The sequence below is a fragment of the Tympanuchus pallidicinctus genome, unplaced genomic scaffold (assembly GCF_026119805.1).
Source record: "Tympanuchus pallidicinctus isolate F22 unplaced genomic scaffold, pur_lepc_1.0 scaffold1, whole genome shotgun sequence".
Taxonomy (NCBI): Eukaryota; Metazoa; Chordata; class Aves; order Galliformes; family Phasianidae; genus Tympanuchus; species Tympanuchus pallidicinctus.
The window spans coordinates 99573586-99592362 of NW_026294618.1; the positions used below are offsets into that span (position 1 = coordinate 99573586).

Genomic DNA, 18777 nt, shown 5'->3' on the forward strand with positions numbered 1-18777 from the left:
AGGGCTTCAATGTCTTTCTTGCAGTGACAGGCCCAAAACTGAACACAATATCAAGTACTGGTGCAGCTTCACCAGATCAAAACTCTGGCAGAAAGAATTCTACCCAGAGCAAACCGAAGTTTTAAGAGCCAATTGCTAACAGAGCTCACTAAGGGAGAGAGAGGTAGATACAGTGGAAACTCCTCAAAACAAGTGGAGAAGCAGCAATTTGTTCTCTCCCATATTAGGCAACTTGAAAGCAGAAGTCCAACAGCCTTGGGGGCTGTGCTTATCCTTTGCTGTGGGTACTTCTGCACCTCGCTTTGGGCCAAAAGGCAAAGGACTCATAGAATTTCCCCATGGCAACAAGAAATCATTTTACATAACTAACATATTAAAGAACTAGTATTTATAGAGTCCCACATGGTGTTTTAGAAGATGAAATCCTAGCACACATCTGTGGAAGAAAATCACTGCCTAAGCAATTCATAATCTTTCTCAAGCAGAAACAGCTCTTTTTTTCTAAGTGCCCACAGTTAACCTTACCAGAGATGAGAGATAAACTACTGGAAAATCATACCAAGGCTTAATAATTTAACAGAACTGCTACATATAGGCAAGTTCTATGCCTTACACTCAAAACTTCACCATATAAAGGGGCAACAGAACATGCTGACAAATCAGCACAGTAGTACAGATGCCTTTTTTGCATGTATACATCTTTCTAATTTCTAAACTGCACGAGCTCATCATTTATCAGCCAATGTGGGTCTCTCTTTCACTATTTATCAGTATTCCACTATTTATCAGCTATTTATCAGTAAGTGCTATATCAGTTTTACGAGGTACTCTTCCACTGTGGCCTATTGTTACCTGTATAAGGTAACGTGTTACCTACACGCCTTACAGACCTGTACTCCTCAACATCTACTGCACAACATCTCCTGACCTTGTGACTTGGAGGAAAGGAAATTATTACAGCACAGTAGCCAAATGGTTCAACAAGGAACAGCCAAAGATTTAATTCCTGCCAAGTTGTCAAAACCTACAGATACTTGAAAATATTACATCTTACAGCAGTGTTGTAAAAATCATAGAATGTCTGAAATGCTAAAATTACATTTGGCTACATAACTTAAACTCATCTTTCCCTGAGCATATGTATGATGGCTCTCGTGACTGGAGTACCTATTTTTGACTGCTAGACTGCTATTTCAGTGTTGAAAATAGACTATTGTGAATCAGTGAAGGGAACTTGCCTGTAGGATCCTTGCCTCTGTTGTGGCAAAACTTGAAAAATGAGTCATAAGCAAGGCTTGGAGTGGCAGAGAAGAATAATCCCCTAAGTATTAAACGTTCATCTGAAAAGCTGGGCTCTATCTTACAGCCATAACTGTATTGTACTGTTAGGACAATGACCACTAGGTTTCCTCCAAAAAATACACAAGTCAAAAGCTCTAAAGCTCTTTTCCAAATTCTGTGATGATTCAAGTAATGTGCTTAAAAATAGTTCATCACAAAGTTTTTAAGCTACTGTGCTGTTTCTTCCAAAAGACACTATAAGCTTCTACTTCATTTTCTGCATATGCAAATTAAGATTTCAAATCTGCAAATCGGGTCAAAGCTTTGAGACAAAAGTGCTATGCAGTTCCACATTAGCTGAGCAGTTTAAAACAATCAAAACCTTAAGCATCTTAAACTGCACAGTGTTTGTGTGCACCCAGAAACTACTCCTCTATATGCCTGCTCACTAGCACTTCTGTTACAAAGGGCAGCACGAAAACAAGTTCTGTCTGCTGAACACTTCTACTTGCACAACATACAAAACAATGAGTAAATAGGCAGCTTATTTTTCTTTACCCTGTAAATAAAGTCAGAACCTGTGCTGCTCACTGCATTGAAATAAAACTCACACTCATCTCCTTGTACTTGGAAAGATTTCACTGTAAACATCTGCAAAGCATCTTCTTAATTTCCATTTACTACAATGCCTTTCTAAAAATGTGAACAGCTGGACACTGGTGCTCCAGCCAACACTCATCAGCTATTTCCTTATATTCCATTTGTTTGTGCCCCTCTTGTCTCTGGACTGTAAGTTTTATATAATGGATTGTTCCATCCTCCTTTTCATGAGCCTAGTGTAATGGGATTTTAGAAGCAAAGTGACACAGCTAACACAATGATCATTCTCTTCTGGAAGAACTATTTTCCTCTGCAATTTGTAACATCTATCAAGCCACGGGCCTTTTTGCATTATATTTATTATTACAATACTGTAATACAGCAAGTTAAGGAGGTCAAAGGGGTTTTGATGCTATCCTGAAAGCGCAGGATAGACTTCCACTATACCAAAAAGTAAGCATCACACTCTTCCTCCCCATCCTGTCTCTCCTGGCATTTTTTAAAACAGTATGTTATTTTGATATTATTTCTGCATAAATGCACTGACTGCTACATTATCTGATGCAAGCATCTCAGTGCATGCTGCTGCTTGCAATCCCTGCATGAGACACCTGTGCTTAAACCTTCTGAGTGAAAGTCAGAACAAATCTGCTTAGTACAAAGTTCAACAAAAGCCAGAAAATTGGATGTTCCATATTACATGAAACTTCGAGGTTAAAAAAATGATGCAGGAAATTAAAAATACATTTATTTTATATCCTCTCCAGCCTAAGTGAATTTACACAACAGTCACCTCCTATAAAACCCCTTAGTCAGCAGTCAACACTGCAGAATTTGCGTGGGTGATTCATTATTCTGCAGGCAAACTTGTAATATTTGTAGGTGGAAGCAAGAAGAAGAAATAGAACTGTAGGATGCCTTTGCAAGCCTGTTAATGAAGACACTTCCTTAAAAAGGGGAAATGCAAGTGTGATGCGAGCTGCATAAAGGAGCACTTGGAGCAGGGACCAGAACTGAACTTGGTTTAGGTCTTCCCAGTCCCCAAATGCCACTCACATAATCTGGAAAAAGGTAACGCTCCCTGTTGCTCACTCACACACACACACACACAAAACATATTGCTTTCTATAAACAAATATTTCTGTTTTTTTCCTCTGCAAATAAGAATTAAGCCAAATAAATCTACCTCCTAAGCTCTCACTCATCATTCCTATTAGATGAATTTTGCATTTTATTTTAACGCCTTGGTTCCAATAAGAAGGATTAGGTTAAATGATCTGTTCTTATGAAAAAACTTCATATTTGGATTTCAAAAGGAGCACAAATTATAAAGGCAATAAATGTCCAGTAAGGTATTTATTCTCATGGTAAGGTTATGCTATGTGCACCTTTAAGAGACACCCAACTAGGACTGTATCAAACCCTACACTGTTGAAGAAAGAACTTCAGATGATGTAGGTAAATGATGGCAAACAATGTTGGTTTTCACAAACAGATCTTCTATCAGCCAGATGTAACTCCTATTAGAATAGCTATATACAAACATAAAACCTCCCTACATCCTCATCTAAGTCCTGTCATATAGGCTAACAATTATTTCACAAGGTAACATTTACTAGTTGTGCTTGTTTCTGTTCCAGTGTCTCAGCTGATCCATGCAATTACTTGGAGGACAGGTGGCAAGCACAAGACGACCCATTTACCTGAGGCCACACTGCTGCAGGGCACTTGTCAAATTATGCAATTTTTCCTCCACTTATCTCAAAATTTATGTTGGGAAGTCTCAGTAACTGCATTACTGCTGGAAAAGCTCAGACGTCAGCAGCATCACAGAGGCACCATATCTCAGAATCTCATTTGAAGTGAACTGGAAGATGACGTTACGTTAATCTGCTTCCTTTGTCTTCAAGCTATACTTCAGGAACTTAGAATTGCTTTATACCCATGAAATCCAGAGAAGGAAAAGTGAACAAACTCCTGATCTTTTAAAACCATTTTAATTTATACTGCAGTTTTGAATTAAAAGAAAAACCTCTAGAATTTGACTCTGAAGGGAGCCATAACACAGTAATGAGCTGCACTTGCTAATGTAAAGATTTGGAACTACAGCTCCATAATCTGTGCCAAAGAAGGAGGTACGTCCATGCTTCCCCAAAAACACATAAGCAGCATGAAATCACCTCAAAAGAACAAGCTCACGTGTGTTTACGTCCAGCATTTTCCAGCTGATGCATTTTGCTGGTCATCACTCAAAAGAAAGATACATTACCCTCATCATCCTACTGGAATGCTAACTCAGACAACTTCAATACAACTCTCAACTCTTTTCTTCCTTTTTCATTAGCACTGAAATTTGGATATCACGTACTTCCTTTTCTTTAATCAGGCTTATGATAGAAGCACACATGTATTCCCATGGCGTCAACTACTCCCAAATGCCACTGGTACCAGACGGAAAGAAGAAGTGGACAGTCCAAAAGTCTCTTTTTTAAACAATTTCTCATTCATCTGTTTATCAGAAGTTTGCATTGAGAGCATAATAGCTATATTGGCTCACAGTTACCCTTTTAACAAAAAATCAAGCAGTTCTTGCTCGTACTGTTTTCAAACTACTACCTCTTAAACTCTACCAGCGTGTCTTGAGTAATTGTTTGTGCGTTACTCCAGCACATGACATTTACTACAAAGGAGATAAGTACTACAGTACTAAGCTATCTTCTAAATAAAATAGTTTCACATCACAACTGCCTAAATTTTGGTATCAACAAACTTTCCAACTTTTGTTTGGTTTTTAAGCTATTTCTTATGAAAAAAAAAACAAAAAAGTCTGTGGAATCACAGTTTGGCATAGAGAAGAGATTCATAGATAGTTAAGCCCTAAGGAGTTTTCAGAAAAACGAATGGCAGAACAAAGGGGAGCTGCCAGCAGTAGAGATCTTAGTAATGGGAAAAGCTGGCATATCCTCTGCAGGCAGTGGGCCTGTTGGGGCTTTCAGCACAGCGTGCAGCAGTTAACACGACTGCTGGAAGGAGAACCACAGCACATAATGCCTCCTGCAGAAACAGCAGCAAGAAAGATTTGTGGGAATGTCACATGAAAGGAAACCCAAGAAAAAGGAAAAATTGAAGAAGAAACCACGTGTAGGGATGCAGACAAATCCACAGGCAATGGATCCTACGGAACAGACTCAGAACAGTACAGCAACTTTTTTTGTTGTCTTACTACTTTGTAGAAAGTTACTACAAGAGCTTCACACGGATCATCAACAAAAAAAATGAGCAAAATGGTGGGCTGCACGAGTTGTTTGTTTTCTTCAAGTCTTCAGAAAGTCTTAAACAACTTCTTAAACAATTACAATAAAATGCCTTTGGTGTATTTAGCTTTAAGCTTCAAGCACTCCAGAGTGAAAAGATGACCAACCGACCAAAAATAATCATCAATTTTATACACAGATTGCAAACACATTGTTCAGGGTTCAATGACATTACTACTTTTTAAACTTACTTAAGCATCATCTTCCAATGCAAAGTACCTCAACAACTTGAGCTCAGGCAGCAGACCACATATACTTTGTGTTTCTTTTAGATCTTTCATTCTTGAATATTTGAAAACATTATACAAGAGTAAATGTATCGCTGCCAGTTAGCTTGAGAGGGTAAGAATTACAGTGGCAAAGAGCTGCCCAGCAACACTCCTTTCCCCTGAAGTACCACACTGCTTCCTCCCTGGGCTGCCCAGCGGACTGGGGGGAAATTAGCACCATCAATCAGTGGTAGCTGAAGCTACCAGGAGAACGGAGTAAACACTATTTGTTGCTGCAAGGTGATGCTGCATTACATGAGCATGAGAAACGACAACTAGAGCAACAGAAGAATCCCACCTGCATCAACTTCTGAGCTGATGGCATATACCTAAATATAGGCAGAGTTGTTTATAACCAGTTACAGTGGAGAAGAGACAACCCTCTGCTGCCTTATGGAACTCCACATTTGGGTGGGGAACATTCCCACCACTGCCTCTGGGACTCCACAGCACAACTGCTAATATTCTGCAGCTGCCTTAGTCCTCAGCTAGTTCTTGTTTAAAATTGTAATAAGGAACTTCTTCAGTCCTTTAAAATCTGTTGTCTCTGAGGAATACTCGGAGAGATTGGAAGGCATACATAATTTGTGGGTAAATTATGAACAACCCAATCCTCTTTAACCATCTTGGAATGGAAACACCTGGGTGACCCAAGGAGACATTTTCTGACACGGAGTAAGATTAAGAATTTGTCCTAACTCAGAACAACCAGAATACAGGTAGTCATTAATTTAAAAAAAAAAAAAAAAAAAAGAGATAATTTCCATCCCCCTTCCTAATTTTAGATACAATTACTAATTCAGCAAGAGATATCATGTGATGCAGCCCAAGAATGTTTAATGATCTATCCTCCTTTAGGAAGAAGGATCGAGTGACAACAACTCCCCGCAGTGTGATGCCATCTGAACATTACGTATCCGTGTTTAAGGGTACTGGGAACATGAAGAAGAAAATAGCAGTTTCCATTATGGATTTTCACACCGTGCCTAGTATTTACTGATCTGACATTGCGATAAGGCATGATTTGAGAATAGCTGCAAAGGAAAGTATAGTAAAGATCTAAAATAAGCTAAAAGGTAAAAGTCTAGTTGTAATGGTTTTCTGTTTTAAAATTGATGCTTATCAAATAGTGCTGCAGGCATAAAGAACCACAGAACATTCATAAAATGCTTTCTTTTATTGGCATTTGAGTCTTTTTCAACAGCAGTCAGCAGCTTGCTATGGCTGCTGTAAAACACACCTGCATTAACACAGATATTTTTACTAAGAATTAAGCAAACATTTAACTCATTAAATTGATTACAACAATAACACTGACATTTGTTTTCAGGAAACATTTTTTCTTTTAGATGCAGATACAGGCAATTAACATGGCCTAATGAAGAAGTATATCCATTTTCTCCTCTTAAAACATGAAGCAAGAAATCTAATAGAATCATTAGCTCTCATCTTCAAACACCTTTCACAATTTTGCACTGTTCATCCCAGTCACATAGAAAATACGAACATAAAAGCAATTTATTCCAGGTCTTGTAAACTATTTTTCTAATACAGTACAAAGGTAGAATTAACCAATGTTAAGCTCTTTCAATTATGGGATGCTTTTGAAACTTAACAGTTATTTCTGGAAGACTGGTTAAACCCCTTAGTGAAACCATGCCTGTGTTTCTTGGGTATATTAGCACATCAAGATCGTTAACTACATTTTCTACTGCCTGAGAGAATGCAGTATTGCTCCTAGCTTGGATGTTTTTTCAATTATTTCCACAAATAACAAAGAATTTCCATATCAATCACTACACAAACCAACAAATTTATCCTACCTGTGAGATCAGTTCCTTCCGGAAAGATGAGGAGTTGTAGTGGCTCATGAATGTCACAGAAATAATGCAGCATTTTTTCGAAGTGACCCTTGTCATCTTCCCATTTTCTCTGAATGAAAATAAAGGCAGCAACCTGCATCGCCCAGCCTGTAGTTTAAAAATACATCTTTAGTAATATTTCATGGTCATACTGCCACAGTGTCTGTTATTCCTAAATACTGTACAGATTGTGTCAGACGCACCATTTTATCTAAAATCAGCTAAGCAGATGGAGCCCACGCAGCCAACATGCCTTCTGCAATCTGGACCTAATGAGTCTCAGATACTCAGATTATGAACGATATCCAGAGAGCTGAATCCTGGAAAGGGTTACGTGAATTAAGAAGGGAAATGCTTGGGATGCAGTCTCAGCAAATCCTGGCAAATTTCTAAACTGCATCTTGTTAAAAAACCTTTGTGCACAAACCAGTATGTTCACCACCAAATCTGATGTGCATCCCTGCACATTCCGTGAGCCCACATCTTTAAGTAGCTGCCCATACAGCTTTTGCAGTATAGGCCATCCACATTTGAACAAATCATTTGCAGGAAAAAATAAAGATCAATTTTGAAATAATTAAAATGTGACTTCCACAGTTGAAATGTGCTCTGTTCTGGCATTTAACCACCTTCTATTATTACAACATGTTTTACTACAATAGTACAAAGAGGAGATCTTTTCATATAAAATTATGTCAAATACCAAACGGTACCACAGCATTCAGTTATTCTAGGGGGCACCCCAACTGAAATTAAATTCTTTAAAACAGCAAAGGAAAAAAGCCCTCTAAGCTGTAACAGAAATGCCTTCTCCCAGTCACAACTCTAAGAACACAGCAAGCTCCATCAGACAGAGTGCAAAACACATTTTAGGAAAGTTCTACAGCCATTTTGGTAAGTTCCTTCCACTCATTCTTACCATACTGTCTAAACTTTCTGTATGTTTTATGTACTCAAGTCAGTTCCCTTGAATTACTTTATGCAAAAACTGTACTGTGCTAAGCTGTTTTATTGTTTGGTATCACACATCAGATCTAAATAACTTAGTCCTCAAGTTCTCAGCACAGCCTGTGGGTGGAAGGAAGGGAAGCAAGAAGCAGAATAAGTGATCAGACGGGAAGCACGCTGATATTGTCCCAGGTCAGCAGCTCCTCAGGAAATGTGATTTTGGTCCACAATAGAGAGGGACCATGGAAAAAAAAACAAACCTGTCAGATTCCATCCTCTCCCTTGGATCTCCGCAAGGAACACGAGGCTTTAAATTACATGAAAGCTTCCACAGTAAACTCTTTCCAGTGATCCTTCTTCAACATCACCAAGAACATCAAATTACACAACACTTGTAGCTAACAAGAAAGCTGCTTGGGTGACTTGTATTTTACTTGCTTAACATCCCTTAAAGCAGAAGATATCCAACATTTCCTCATTCCTATCCTAAGTGGTGGTGTTATATACAGGCCATGAAAAATTAAACAGGCAGTGATATAATGACAGTGTCAAGGAAGAAGGACAAAAGACAGAAATGAGTTGGGAGGCATCTAGCCTTTACAAATAACCACAGGTTTGATTTTATAATCTAAATATAACATTCAGTGTACTGGAAGGTTTTTTCTATATTTAAATCTGTATATAATTAGATAAAAAAGCCCTGACTGCTCCTACAAGAGCAGATTATCTAACAGTCAGATGACAGATAGCAAAGGATCCTGGTTTCCCTCCCTATTTTCTCCAGCACAGCACACCAGGCCAAACTATTCTGACTTCTATGAAAGTTGAACAATCTTCCACATTTGTTCAGCACTAAAGCCTCCAGTGGAGTGTGACATGAATGTGAATTCCTGCTTTCAGTCACAGTCCTGGTCCATACAACCAGTGACGGCGATGTCTGCTGTTTGCATGGCTCACCATTCTATTAGATTCAAGAGAGGAAACGTGGCACAAGCTGGCCAACATATGTCTTTAAACAGAATGAAAACAGGCTCCTGCTTTGATTTCCATGCCACAGTCTGTCTGCATCATGCTGCTGGAAAAACAACGCAGAACCAGTCTGAGACATGATGTGAGGTCTAAACGGGAGGACAAAGGAAGGTGGAGGAATTCAATATAGCATTGAGCAAAAGGAAAGATTTTGCCAATAAGCAAGATCTAAAAATAAGAAGAAGGAAGTACCTTCTCATGTGCTGCCTGCAGGGAGAGATGCTGTTCAGCTGATTAAGTTTAGGACAAGATATTGTCTGACAAAAGTAATTACATTGTGCTTGCTTGCACAGTGGTTCTGGTCATCCAGAAGGTGCTGGGCAACAGGAATTTTCCAACCAAAGGCAGCATTTACTTGAACGGGGAAAAACCATTCTCCTGTTTGCAGATTTTTGAGAAATGTTGGATTAGGAAAACATCTTGTAACATTCAACATTTACGATAACCAATACAGCTTGGAAAAGCATACAACAGTAGATCTCTTAATGAAACCTGCAAAATGGTTAGCAGCACAAAAGTTTTACTAGGTAGAATACCTAGCCACAGTGACATTTAAACGATTGTTTTTTTAGCTGAAAAAAAAATAAAAGATGAACCTTCAAATCTCTGAACAAGAGAAGTAAGATGTACCTAAGAGTTTCCTTACTACCTTGGGGATAAAGCAAATTACAGCTTATACAGGTTGAGTGTTTGCAGCACTGTATTAAAAATGCTAATAGCAACTACAAATCTTTATTTTAGGACTACACTTCTATCTCCCCCAAACCTTTGGTCTGCCAAGGGACATTTGCCACCAACAAGAACCATCCACATGACACACCAGTCACAGGAGAACTCTTCCCAGTAGGTTTCACTTATGCCAAGGATGTAGGAGCTCTGGGACTGAGCCAAGACTTCTAGCTGCTCTTGCGTGTTCCTCATGCTGAGTACATTGGTGTAATAACATTTCCAATGCACTTCATGGTAACCAGCAATAGTATCCATGTATTTCCTACAACTGCTAAACTAAACCACACACACACATCCAATAAATGATTCAGAACTATAAAACTAAGAAGGAAAGTGTAAGGCCTAGCTATGGGGCCTCCTTACTCTACCCATTCATCTTCCCTCTTTTCTTCCATCAGATTTTTCACTGTTTTTCATATCAAGAGTTCTCTTGGTCAAATAAAAGCATTATTCAGTGAGTATATTCAATAGGGACATAGCCTTGCTCAGGCTTCTGACATAACAGTGAACCACATGTCTAGGCTTAGTCAGAGAAACCACTTGGAAGCTCATGATCATGCATACAAATCACAGGTCCGATCAGAGTTTGGTACTCCAAGTGTTTCACTGCATAAAACACAAGGCAACTAGCACGCAATTCTAAGTACTCCTTATTTTGCAGATCCTTATTTTGCAGATTTTGTAGGTATGGAAAACATGTCAGCACGCAGCAAATTACATTGGAAAACAGGGTTAGTGTTATATATACAAGGTTAAGTTTCGATCTTTATAGTGTGCTGAGCAGATTTCTGAAAGTTCAATCAGACTCATTCGTTTTACTGCACTTTTCTGGATAGTTTTATGTCTAATAGCTGAAAGCAAATTAAAAATTAAAAGTTTTCTTCCACATAATGGTTTAAGTGCATAAACTAGGAAAGTAATTAAAGAAATGCTTCTCGAAATAGCCTTGCAATGCACGATTTCCACTCCTTGCAATTGTTTTTAACAACACTCCTTAACAATAACATAGTTAATAGTGGTGTGAATTGAACTACCATCTGATTTGATGCATTCTTTAAGCAAATTAGAACTGTAAAACTAGCTAAGAGATAAAATTCACGGATATCCATTCTAGCACTCCCAGCTCCATAGTGAAAAAAGCTGATTCAGTTGTGTTAAAGTATCTATTTAACACTCGTATGCTTTCGCTATTACCTTGCCCTTTCAGATTTTGTATATTACTTTAATCTGCATCTGGTTTTTTGGTTATGTTTGTAGTCACATTCAGTTTACACTCAGATTTTACACAGGTATTTACTTCAAAGCCTGCTTATTACTTGGACCAAATAACAATCTATTACAACACATGTGAAACAAACCTTTTTTTCTTCAACGACTGAGTGAACAAATGGCGATGCTAGAAACACAGAATCGTAAGACAGGATCCAAATAGATGCACAGTATCTATCACAGTAAACACAAAGGTTTCTTTCAATATTCAATCCCTTAATCATGGTTCTGAAATATCCTATTTGGGCACTTAGCACTCAAATATTCATTCTGTATTTGCTAAATTGTATTATTTTTACTTAATACAGACTATCAGACGACCTATTAAATCTACAACTATATTAGTGCTATTTCCAAATAAACCTTGCACTAAAATGCTTTAGTTACTGTGAAGGAACATTAAACCTATTCAGTTACAACATCTATCTTAAAATAACATTTCAAATGTGATTTGATGCTCTGTATGAAATCGTTAATAACATAATTTGCAACTAAAGCAAAGGGTTAGCAGCTAGAATGGCAGAAAGGCTGCTTTTTCTAATGCTTTATAAAAATACAGCAACACAGTCAAATCGTGAATGTAAACTTCAGTATTCAAAAGGAATGTGAGAGATGTTTTTCTCTTCACAATTCAATACTTTTTCCATTGGCTGGCATCTTCTTCAGATGCTCCACTTCCTTAAGGGAAGACTGCAGAAGTAAAGACTACAGAAAGTACTGGCTGCCTAACCTGAAAGCAGAAAAGGGCATAATTAACTTTTCAAGCTGCATCTCTGCACTGGGTTCCACAAAGGTGAGCTTTCTCAGCCCACATTCGCAGTCAAGCTGGTGTCCAGTGCTGCCAGGTGAGAGTAGGACCAGCCAAGCTGAGATGGGCAGAGAAAGACCTTACCCCTAACTAACAGGGCCTGAAGAGTTGATCCATAGAGGTCCAGCAGCATAACCTAGTGATAACTGCAAAGGAATGTAAATTGGAAAAACATGCTATGCAAATTGTGCTGTATTTATTAGGTGAGCTCAGACAAAGTAAACACTCTCTTCACCAACTGCTATTTGTACAACGGAGAGAATGAGAAAGGTTATAATCTGATCTCACTCTTTTGATGTTTGTCTGGGAGAGGCAAAGGTGGCAAAGAGAGACTGGAATTTTTATTATAGATAAAGGATAAGGAAAGTTTTAATGGAAATAGAACAGCATATATTTTTCCTGATAGAGTTGGGAGAATTTCTGCTGTATACATCTGAAAATATTCCTATGATTTGTTCACTGAGTAATCCAGTAAAAACTAGATCAAACTGGGGATAGGGAACCTAAGACTTTTTTCTTCCAACACGAAAAAGGCATGCAAAATTGCGAGCAAATTAAGTTACATTTTTGCTTCCATGTATAATCGTTCCCTCACTCCTAATGCTGCTTCTCCAAGAAAGCCTTCCACATGTCTTTTTGTCAATAAATCATAGAATCGTAGAGCTTGGCAGGGACCTCTACAGATTATCAAGTCCAACATCTGCTACAGCAGCTCCCTACAGCAGGTTGCACAGGAAAGCATCCAGGCAGGTTTTGAGTATCCTCATAGAAGGAGACTCCACAGCCCCTCTGGACAGCCTGTTCCAGTGCTCTGCCAACCGGAAAGAAGCATTTCCTCACGTCACACGGAACTTCCTCTGCTCCAGTTTGTGCCCACTGCCCTGTCACTGAGCACTACCGAAAAGAGCCTGGCCCCATTTTCTTGACTCCTGCCCACTAAGTATTTATGAGCATTTATAAGATCTCCCAGTCTATTTCAGGCTGAACAGATCCAAGTCTCCCAGGCTTTCCTCATAAGGGAGACGCTCCAGGCCCCTAGCCATTTTGTGGCCCTCCACCAGACTTTCTCTAGAATTCCTTCTCTTTCTTGACCTGCGGAGACCAGAAGTGGACACAGTACTCCAGATGTGGTCTCTCCAGGGCACTATAGGATGGGCAGGATCACCTCCCTCGACCTGCTGGCTACGCTCTTTTTAACGCGCCCCAGGACTCAATGGGCCTTCTTGGCCACCAGGGCACACTGCCAGCTCATGCCAACCTGTTGTCCGCCACAACTCCCAGGTCCTCATGTCCATCAGGTCATCATAATGAGCAACTCCACTACCACGTCCCACCACATCTCCGTGACTGCAGTGAGGTCGTGATCCTCCAGCTACACACTGAGCTCTAATTCTTTCTGATTCTTCCTGCTACATGCATTGGTATCCAGTCACTTCAGAGAAGAAAAGAGAGTAGAGGTTGCAGCGATCTCTAGAGGAATGCAAGAGGATCTCCCACTGCCACACACACCCGTGAATAATAACTGTGCTTTCCATTAGAGAGCATACTCTCTAAATTCCACTTTCAAAATCACCTAGGATAAAAACTAGAAAGTAATTAACTCTGGCAGCTCATAATTGAATTTCCACAAGACAAGATGCCACATCTGAAAACTCTAATTTCAGACTATATTATCATAACAAAGATACCTGAAACATGAGCTATACTAGGAAGTTCAATAGGTTATAGTTTTAATTTTTAAGACCAGTATGCTCTGTTGATAAGAATGTGAATGCCAATCCACTGTAACCTGAACAAAGATGCTTTATGCTGAAGTATTTACAATCTCACCTATAGAAGCAGCTGCAAGTAGCACAAGCACTTTGCCAATATGAATGTGTACAGATTCCTTGCAGTGTACTGCTGTAACTGTACTTTGGTTAACTGATAGTATTTTGTAAGGTTAGCTACACCAATATTTTACTTCAAGATAGCCGATCCATCACATACATACAACTGACTGTATGTACGCTCTTAGCCCATGGCAAAGGCAGGATAATTGGAGCTGTTTTGTCCTGCTTCACGGAAAACTCAGATGGCTCAAATTCTTTGAATTTGCTTCAGGCTAAGCTCACACACATGGACAGCTATAATGGATCCAATGACTGAAGGAGAATACTGGTGGGGCTAAGCCTAGTGCTGCAATAAATCACAAATCCTCTTCTTCCCCGGTACTTAACAAAACAAGGCTCAAGTTAGATTTGGCCCTTTGAGAGTTACAAACTTGAGTGAATAGACAAGTGGTAAATAACCAAAAAGCTCCTTCATCCTACAGTCTATGTAAGAGCAATATTAGCCATACAATTACTTGTATACACAGATGAAGATCTGGGCAGAGTTAGTCAGTTAACTCAGATCTTAACTACTCTAGATTTGCCAGTTTTGCTTATTTTACTGGTTGCTTTTTTTTTTCCTTTATCGCCTTGACGTTTTCTGCCACAATGCACTCCAGGCTTAGCAAACAGTTTTTAAAACGTTAAGTCTTCAAGATCTGTCCATCAGCAGTGCTTAAAGCACCTTCATACTTTCCATTTGTGCACTCAGATACTATGTTATCTTTTCCATTCCGTTAAGCAAAACCAGAATGAACATTATCTCACACAGCAGCCATGAATTGTTGTGTTACCCCTAGTTACCCTCTCATTTTTCCACCCATTTCTCTGAGAGCGATCAAATGTAATGAAAAACTAATTGATTTTTGTTGGACAAATGCTGAGGCACATTTAGGCACTAAAATCGATGTATGACTGCAAGCCCACCAGGAGTTAAAAATCCTACAACAACGAGCATGTCCAAATTGCCAATCACTGAAATACATCTCTAGTTCCAGTTCCTTTGAAATTCATGTCAAATCAAGGCTTGTACAAATGAAACTACGAAGAAAACATGAAAAGGTGCAACTAACTCATCACTTAGTCGTTACCTGGTCATCTGACATTACTGTGCATGCTCCTTGGAACCTATCTGGACATTATGTATTCCACAGCGTATGTTGAACACAAGAGCATCACCACCTCTATCACTTCCTCTGCTACTTTTTTTAATGGAAAATATAAAATGTGCGTATCTATAATTGTACAAAAGTCCTATCTTGTCAGCTGTGCAGGAAACTGACAACGCTATTAGAAATTCTCCTTGAAAACTGACATTGCAGAGTATGTCAGTAATTGCTGATGATGTCATATGAGAAACTGCAGCAACAGCTCAGAGCAGAGCAGCGCTCTCCTGAGACTCCAGCCTGGGCAAGTTGTACTGAAATGCTGCAAGAATGTTTCTGAAATTTAATACCACTTTTCAAAAACTTTACTGCACACAATTCATCAAGCCAAAGGTACGGTTCCAGGAAAGAAGGTCCATCTGTTTTTCTGCTGGGTTTCTTTATTTAAGGCTCACATTTAATCAAGTTAAAGTTTTTGGATATATTGGAATGCAAAGAATTAATAACTTAACAACTAGATAAGTGACTCTATGCTTCTCCTTGAAATACTCTCTTCTGATTTTAATTATAACTAACTGGAAATAATTGCCAACTTGCAATATAGACTTATTAAATACGATACCTTTACACTTTTCACCTACAAAGGAGGTGACAAGGACTCTGGATCTATTTCCATTCACAGCCTTGCTCTACCTACCATTTATATCACTTGGAGCAGGAGAATCTCATACATACCTTAATGATCAATACATAATGTACTGAACCATAGCTGCAGTGCACTGAAACTGTCCACCTGATTTTTAAGCTATATTCTGGCCTTAAAACTTATAAAATTAGCAAAATGTTTATGTAAAAACCACAGAACACACTTCAACAAACAACATCTGGCAAAAGCCTACTGAAGGTCTATCACATAACGCAGCAGTGCCACTAGAGGTAAATAGAAGAAACTCCACTTTTACTGCAGGGTTATTCTTTATGGACACCATTCTCTGCATCAACATCCACCCCAAACGTAATTTCATAATGAAATCTTTTGTCAAACTTCATTTAATCCAAGAGTCTCACCATTCAGTTGCCATCTATTGAGAATACTTCATTTTTGCAAGAATCTGCTACCCCAAATACAGGCTGACTGAACAGGGAGATTTGAATTTCTAAGGCCTCTTTTTAGATATACTGCAGTTGAATAGACACTTATCATTCATGACTTAGACTATCAAATTATGGCTTGAGTCAAGGATGTGGTTTGGCTGAACTTCCTCCTGTGATAAATTAGATTAATAGTTTACTAAAAATTAAGCTAAAATATCAACGCTGCAATCAAAATTACTCAAAGCACATATACTGCAGAGGATATTTAAGGATCTGGCACGTAACTAGCAGTTCATAACACTACAGATCCAGGCATCCACTCTACTGCCAGGAACTGTCATCCCATAACAAGAACAAAAGAAGTGTCTGTTTGTACCACCTCAACCATCGCAGTTAACAATATGGAGTACAAATCCAGAATGCCAGCAGTAGCTTAAGCACCTAAGTCAGAACTTTGAACCAAGATGTTATTGTGAGCAGGTAAGATTGCTTGCCAGAGCTCATTCATCACATCTCTTAGATATGCTAAGTTTATGTTCTGCGGACTGAAAAACTTCTGAGCAGCTAGAGGCGTTTTCAGGAGCAAACTTTTGCCAGGCACACATAACATCCCAGACTCTTGAGCTGACCTTCGAGTTTTATTAAAGGCATTCTAATACTAAGCAGGCACACACACACTTAGTTACAGAAAAAAAAAAAAACAACCCAAAAACACGCTTCTTTTGAAGATTAATCTATCAGACTTGCAGAGCATTATCCTGGATTCCATCTTCCAATATTTCCTTTAAAAGTTGCATGTGCAGCTGATTCCAAGACTTCAAAACATCTCCACTGTGTTCTGAAAACATTTATCTAAATACGTATTTTCTCATTTCCTGTAATGCTAGAGGAGATGTCTTTTGTCAAGTAAAACTGACCATGTTTGAATATTAGGAAAAAAAGTGGGTTACCTAGTTGCAGCTTTTACTTAGGACTAAATACCCGGCAAGTGAATGCAGCATAAGCACAACAGTATGAGAGTTCCTCCTTATGGAATGCTGCCAGAATTATCTGTTCAGATAAATGACCTGACAAAAAGCAACCATAAATAAGGTTACTCTTTCAACATGATAAAGTTGACTCATGTTCTGCCCAAGCTGGTTTTGTATAAAACAGCAAATAAATCTAAGAGATAAATATAATGCAAAAGGGATGCTTTTATTTCAGATAAGTTTGTTGATTTGTTCAGGAACCACTTAGGCAGCAATTTTTGGCATATCTAAAATGGTTTCTCTGAGTATGTGCAACTCAGATCCGTTCCCATCATATGCACTATAAATACTGACTATTTCATGTCCCACCAAAGCTAAAGTGTTGAAAAAGACCATGAAGAATTTTAAAATCTTCTCTGAAATTATCGAATTTACAACTTGAAATTTACTTTCAGTGAAAAAAGTAGCAATATTTTTACAAATAAATGCTTAAGCATGCAGTCCAGGGATCCCTTTGAAGACAAAGGATCTTGTATACTACATATATTTAAGAGAAGATATATTTTTTTTTTAAACTGAAATAGAATTCAAACTTGGGCATAAACAATGCTGTGCAAAAGAATTTCTGAACAGATCTTCCCTTCCAATTAAAACATTTAGAGACCTACCAAATCCTGGAATGCTTTTGAGACTGGATTTGAGACAGATTTTTTCAAGTCTGAGGTAGCTGTATCGCAGCAGGCAGTTCCACAGGAACATCCAGTCCATTCGTGTGCGATGGTTCATGATAATGACACTCCTTTCTCCAGGAACAAATCCATCACCAGTGACAACCACCTTGGCACCAAACACCATCTCCAGCAAAGCCTACAAATAATACATCTAATTTTATGACTTTACTCACCGAAGAAAAACAACAGTCTATCATCAATGCAAATTAATCTCAGTGACATCACTTCATTTGTTCACGCTCACTATCACTGGTAAACAAATTTGTTTCCTAATAAAAAAACAGTTTTTCAACAAGGATCAAGATTGTGACACTATCAGTACTCAGCTATATTTCATCGCAGCAAGAAATTACAGTCCCTATATTCTCTTCACTGATAATTATTGCTTACCTCCTAATTTCATTGCAGTTAGTAAAGGAGAAAAGGGTAAAATATTAGAAGATGAACCTCCCAACCCTTCAAAACAAACAGAACAAAAAAAAAACAACCACAATCTGATATGTAACAAACCTTCATTTATGTCACTACATATGCATTTCTGAGCACCAATACAGTATCTTATTCCAGAAAAACAAATCTTAAAAGGCAGAGGAACAAAGTCCCTTGATTTCTGGAGAGGAGATGAAGGGAGAGACCTTATGCACATCACCTTTCTACAGGAAGAGCTCAAAGAAGAAACCCCCAGCTACAGAGTTGATGCAATGTGAGGACAACTTTATCTCTAAAGGAATTCCTTCTTTTCGACCTGAGACCGTTTGTCTAATATAACTAGATGAACTAAATTCTATGAGGATTAAGTCAGAGAATAGCGAAGGTCAGCAGTGCATACCATACAGTAAGTAATTTCTGTAATTAGATAGCTGGAGCACAGTTGGAAGCAGAAGTTTATAAGAA

At 38.6% G+C, this 18777-nt stretch overlaps 1 protein-coding gene across 6 annotated transcripts in view; it reads right to left on the reverse strand.

Annotated features, from left to right (window-relative positions):
- Positions 1-18777, reverse strand: part of LCLAT1 (lysocardiolipin acyltransferase 1) — a 105908-nt gene that overhangs the window by 48493 nt on the left and 38638 nt on the right. For 5 of the 6 annotated variants that reach the window (XM_052700100.1, XM_052700108.1, XM_052700116.1 and 2 more), the window contains 2 exons: positions 17821-18019; positions 7288-7434 (listed from right to left, as the gene is read on the reverse strand). In XM_052700100.1, the coding sequence (XP_052556060.1) occupies positions 7288-7434; positions 17821-18019 (346 nt within the window). The remainder of the gene's footprint in view (positions 1-7287; positions 7435-17820; positions 18020-18777) is intronic. The other variant, XM_052700132.1, reaches the window with a different exon arrangement.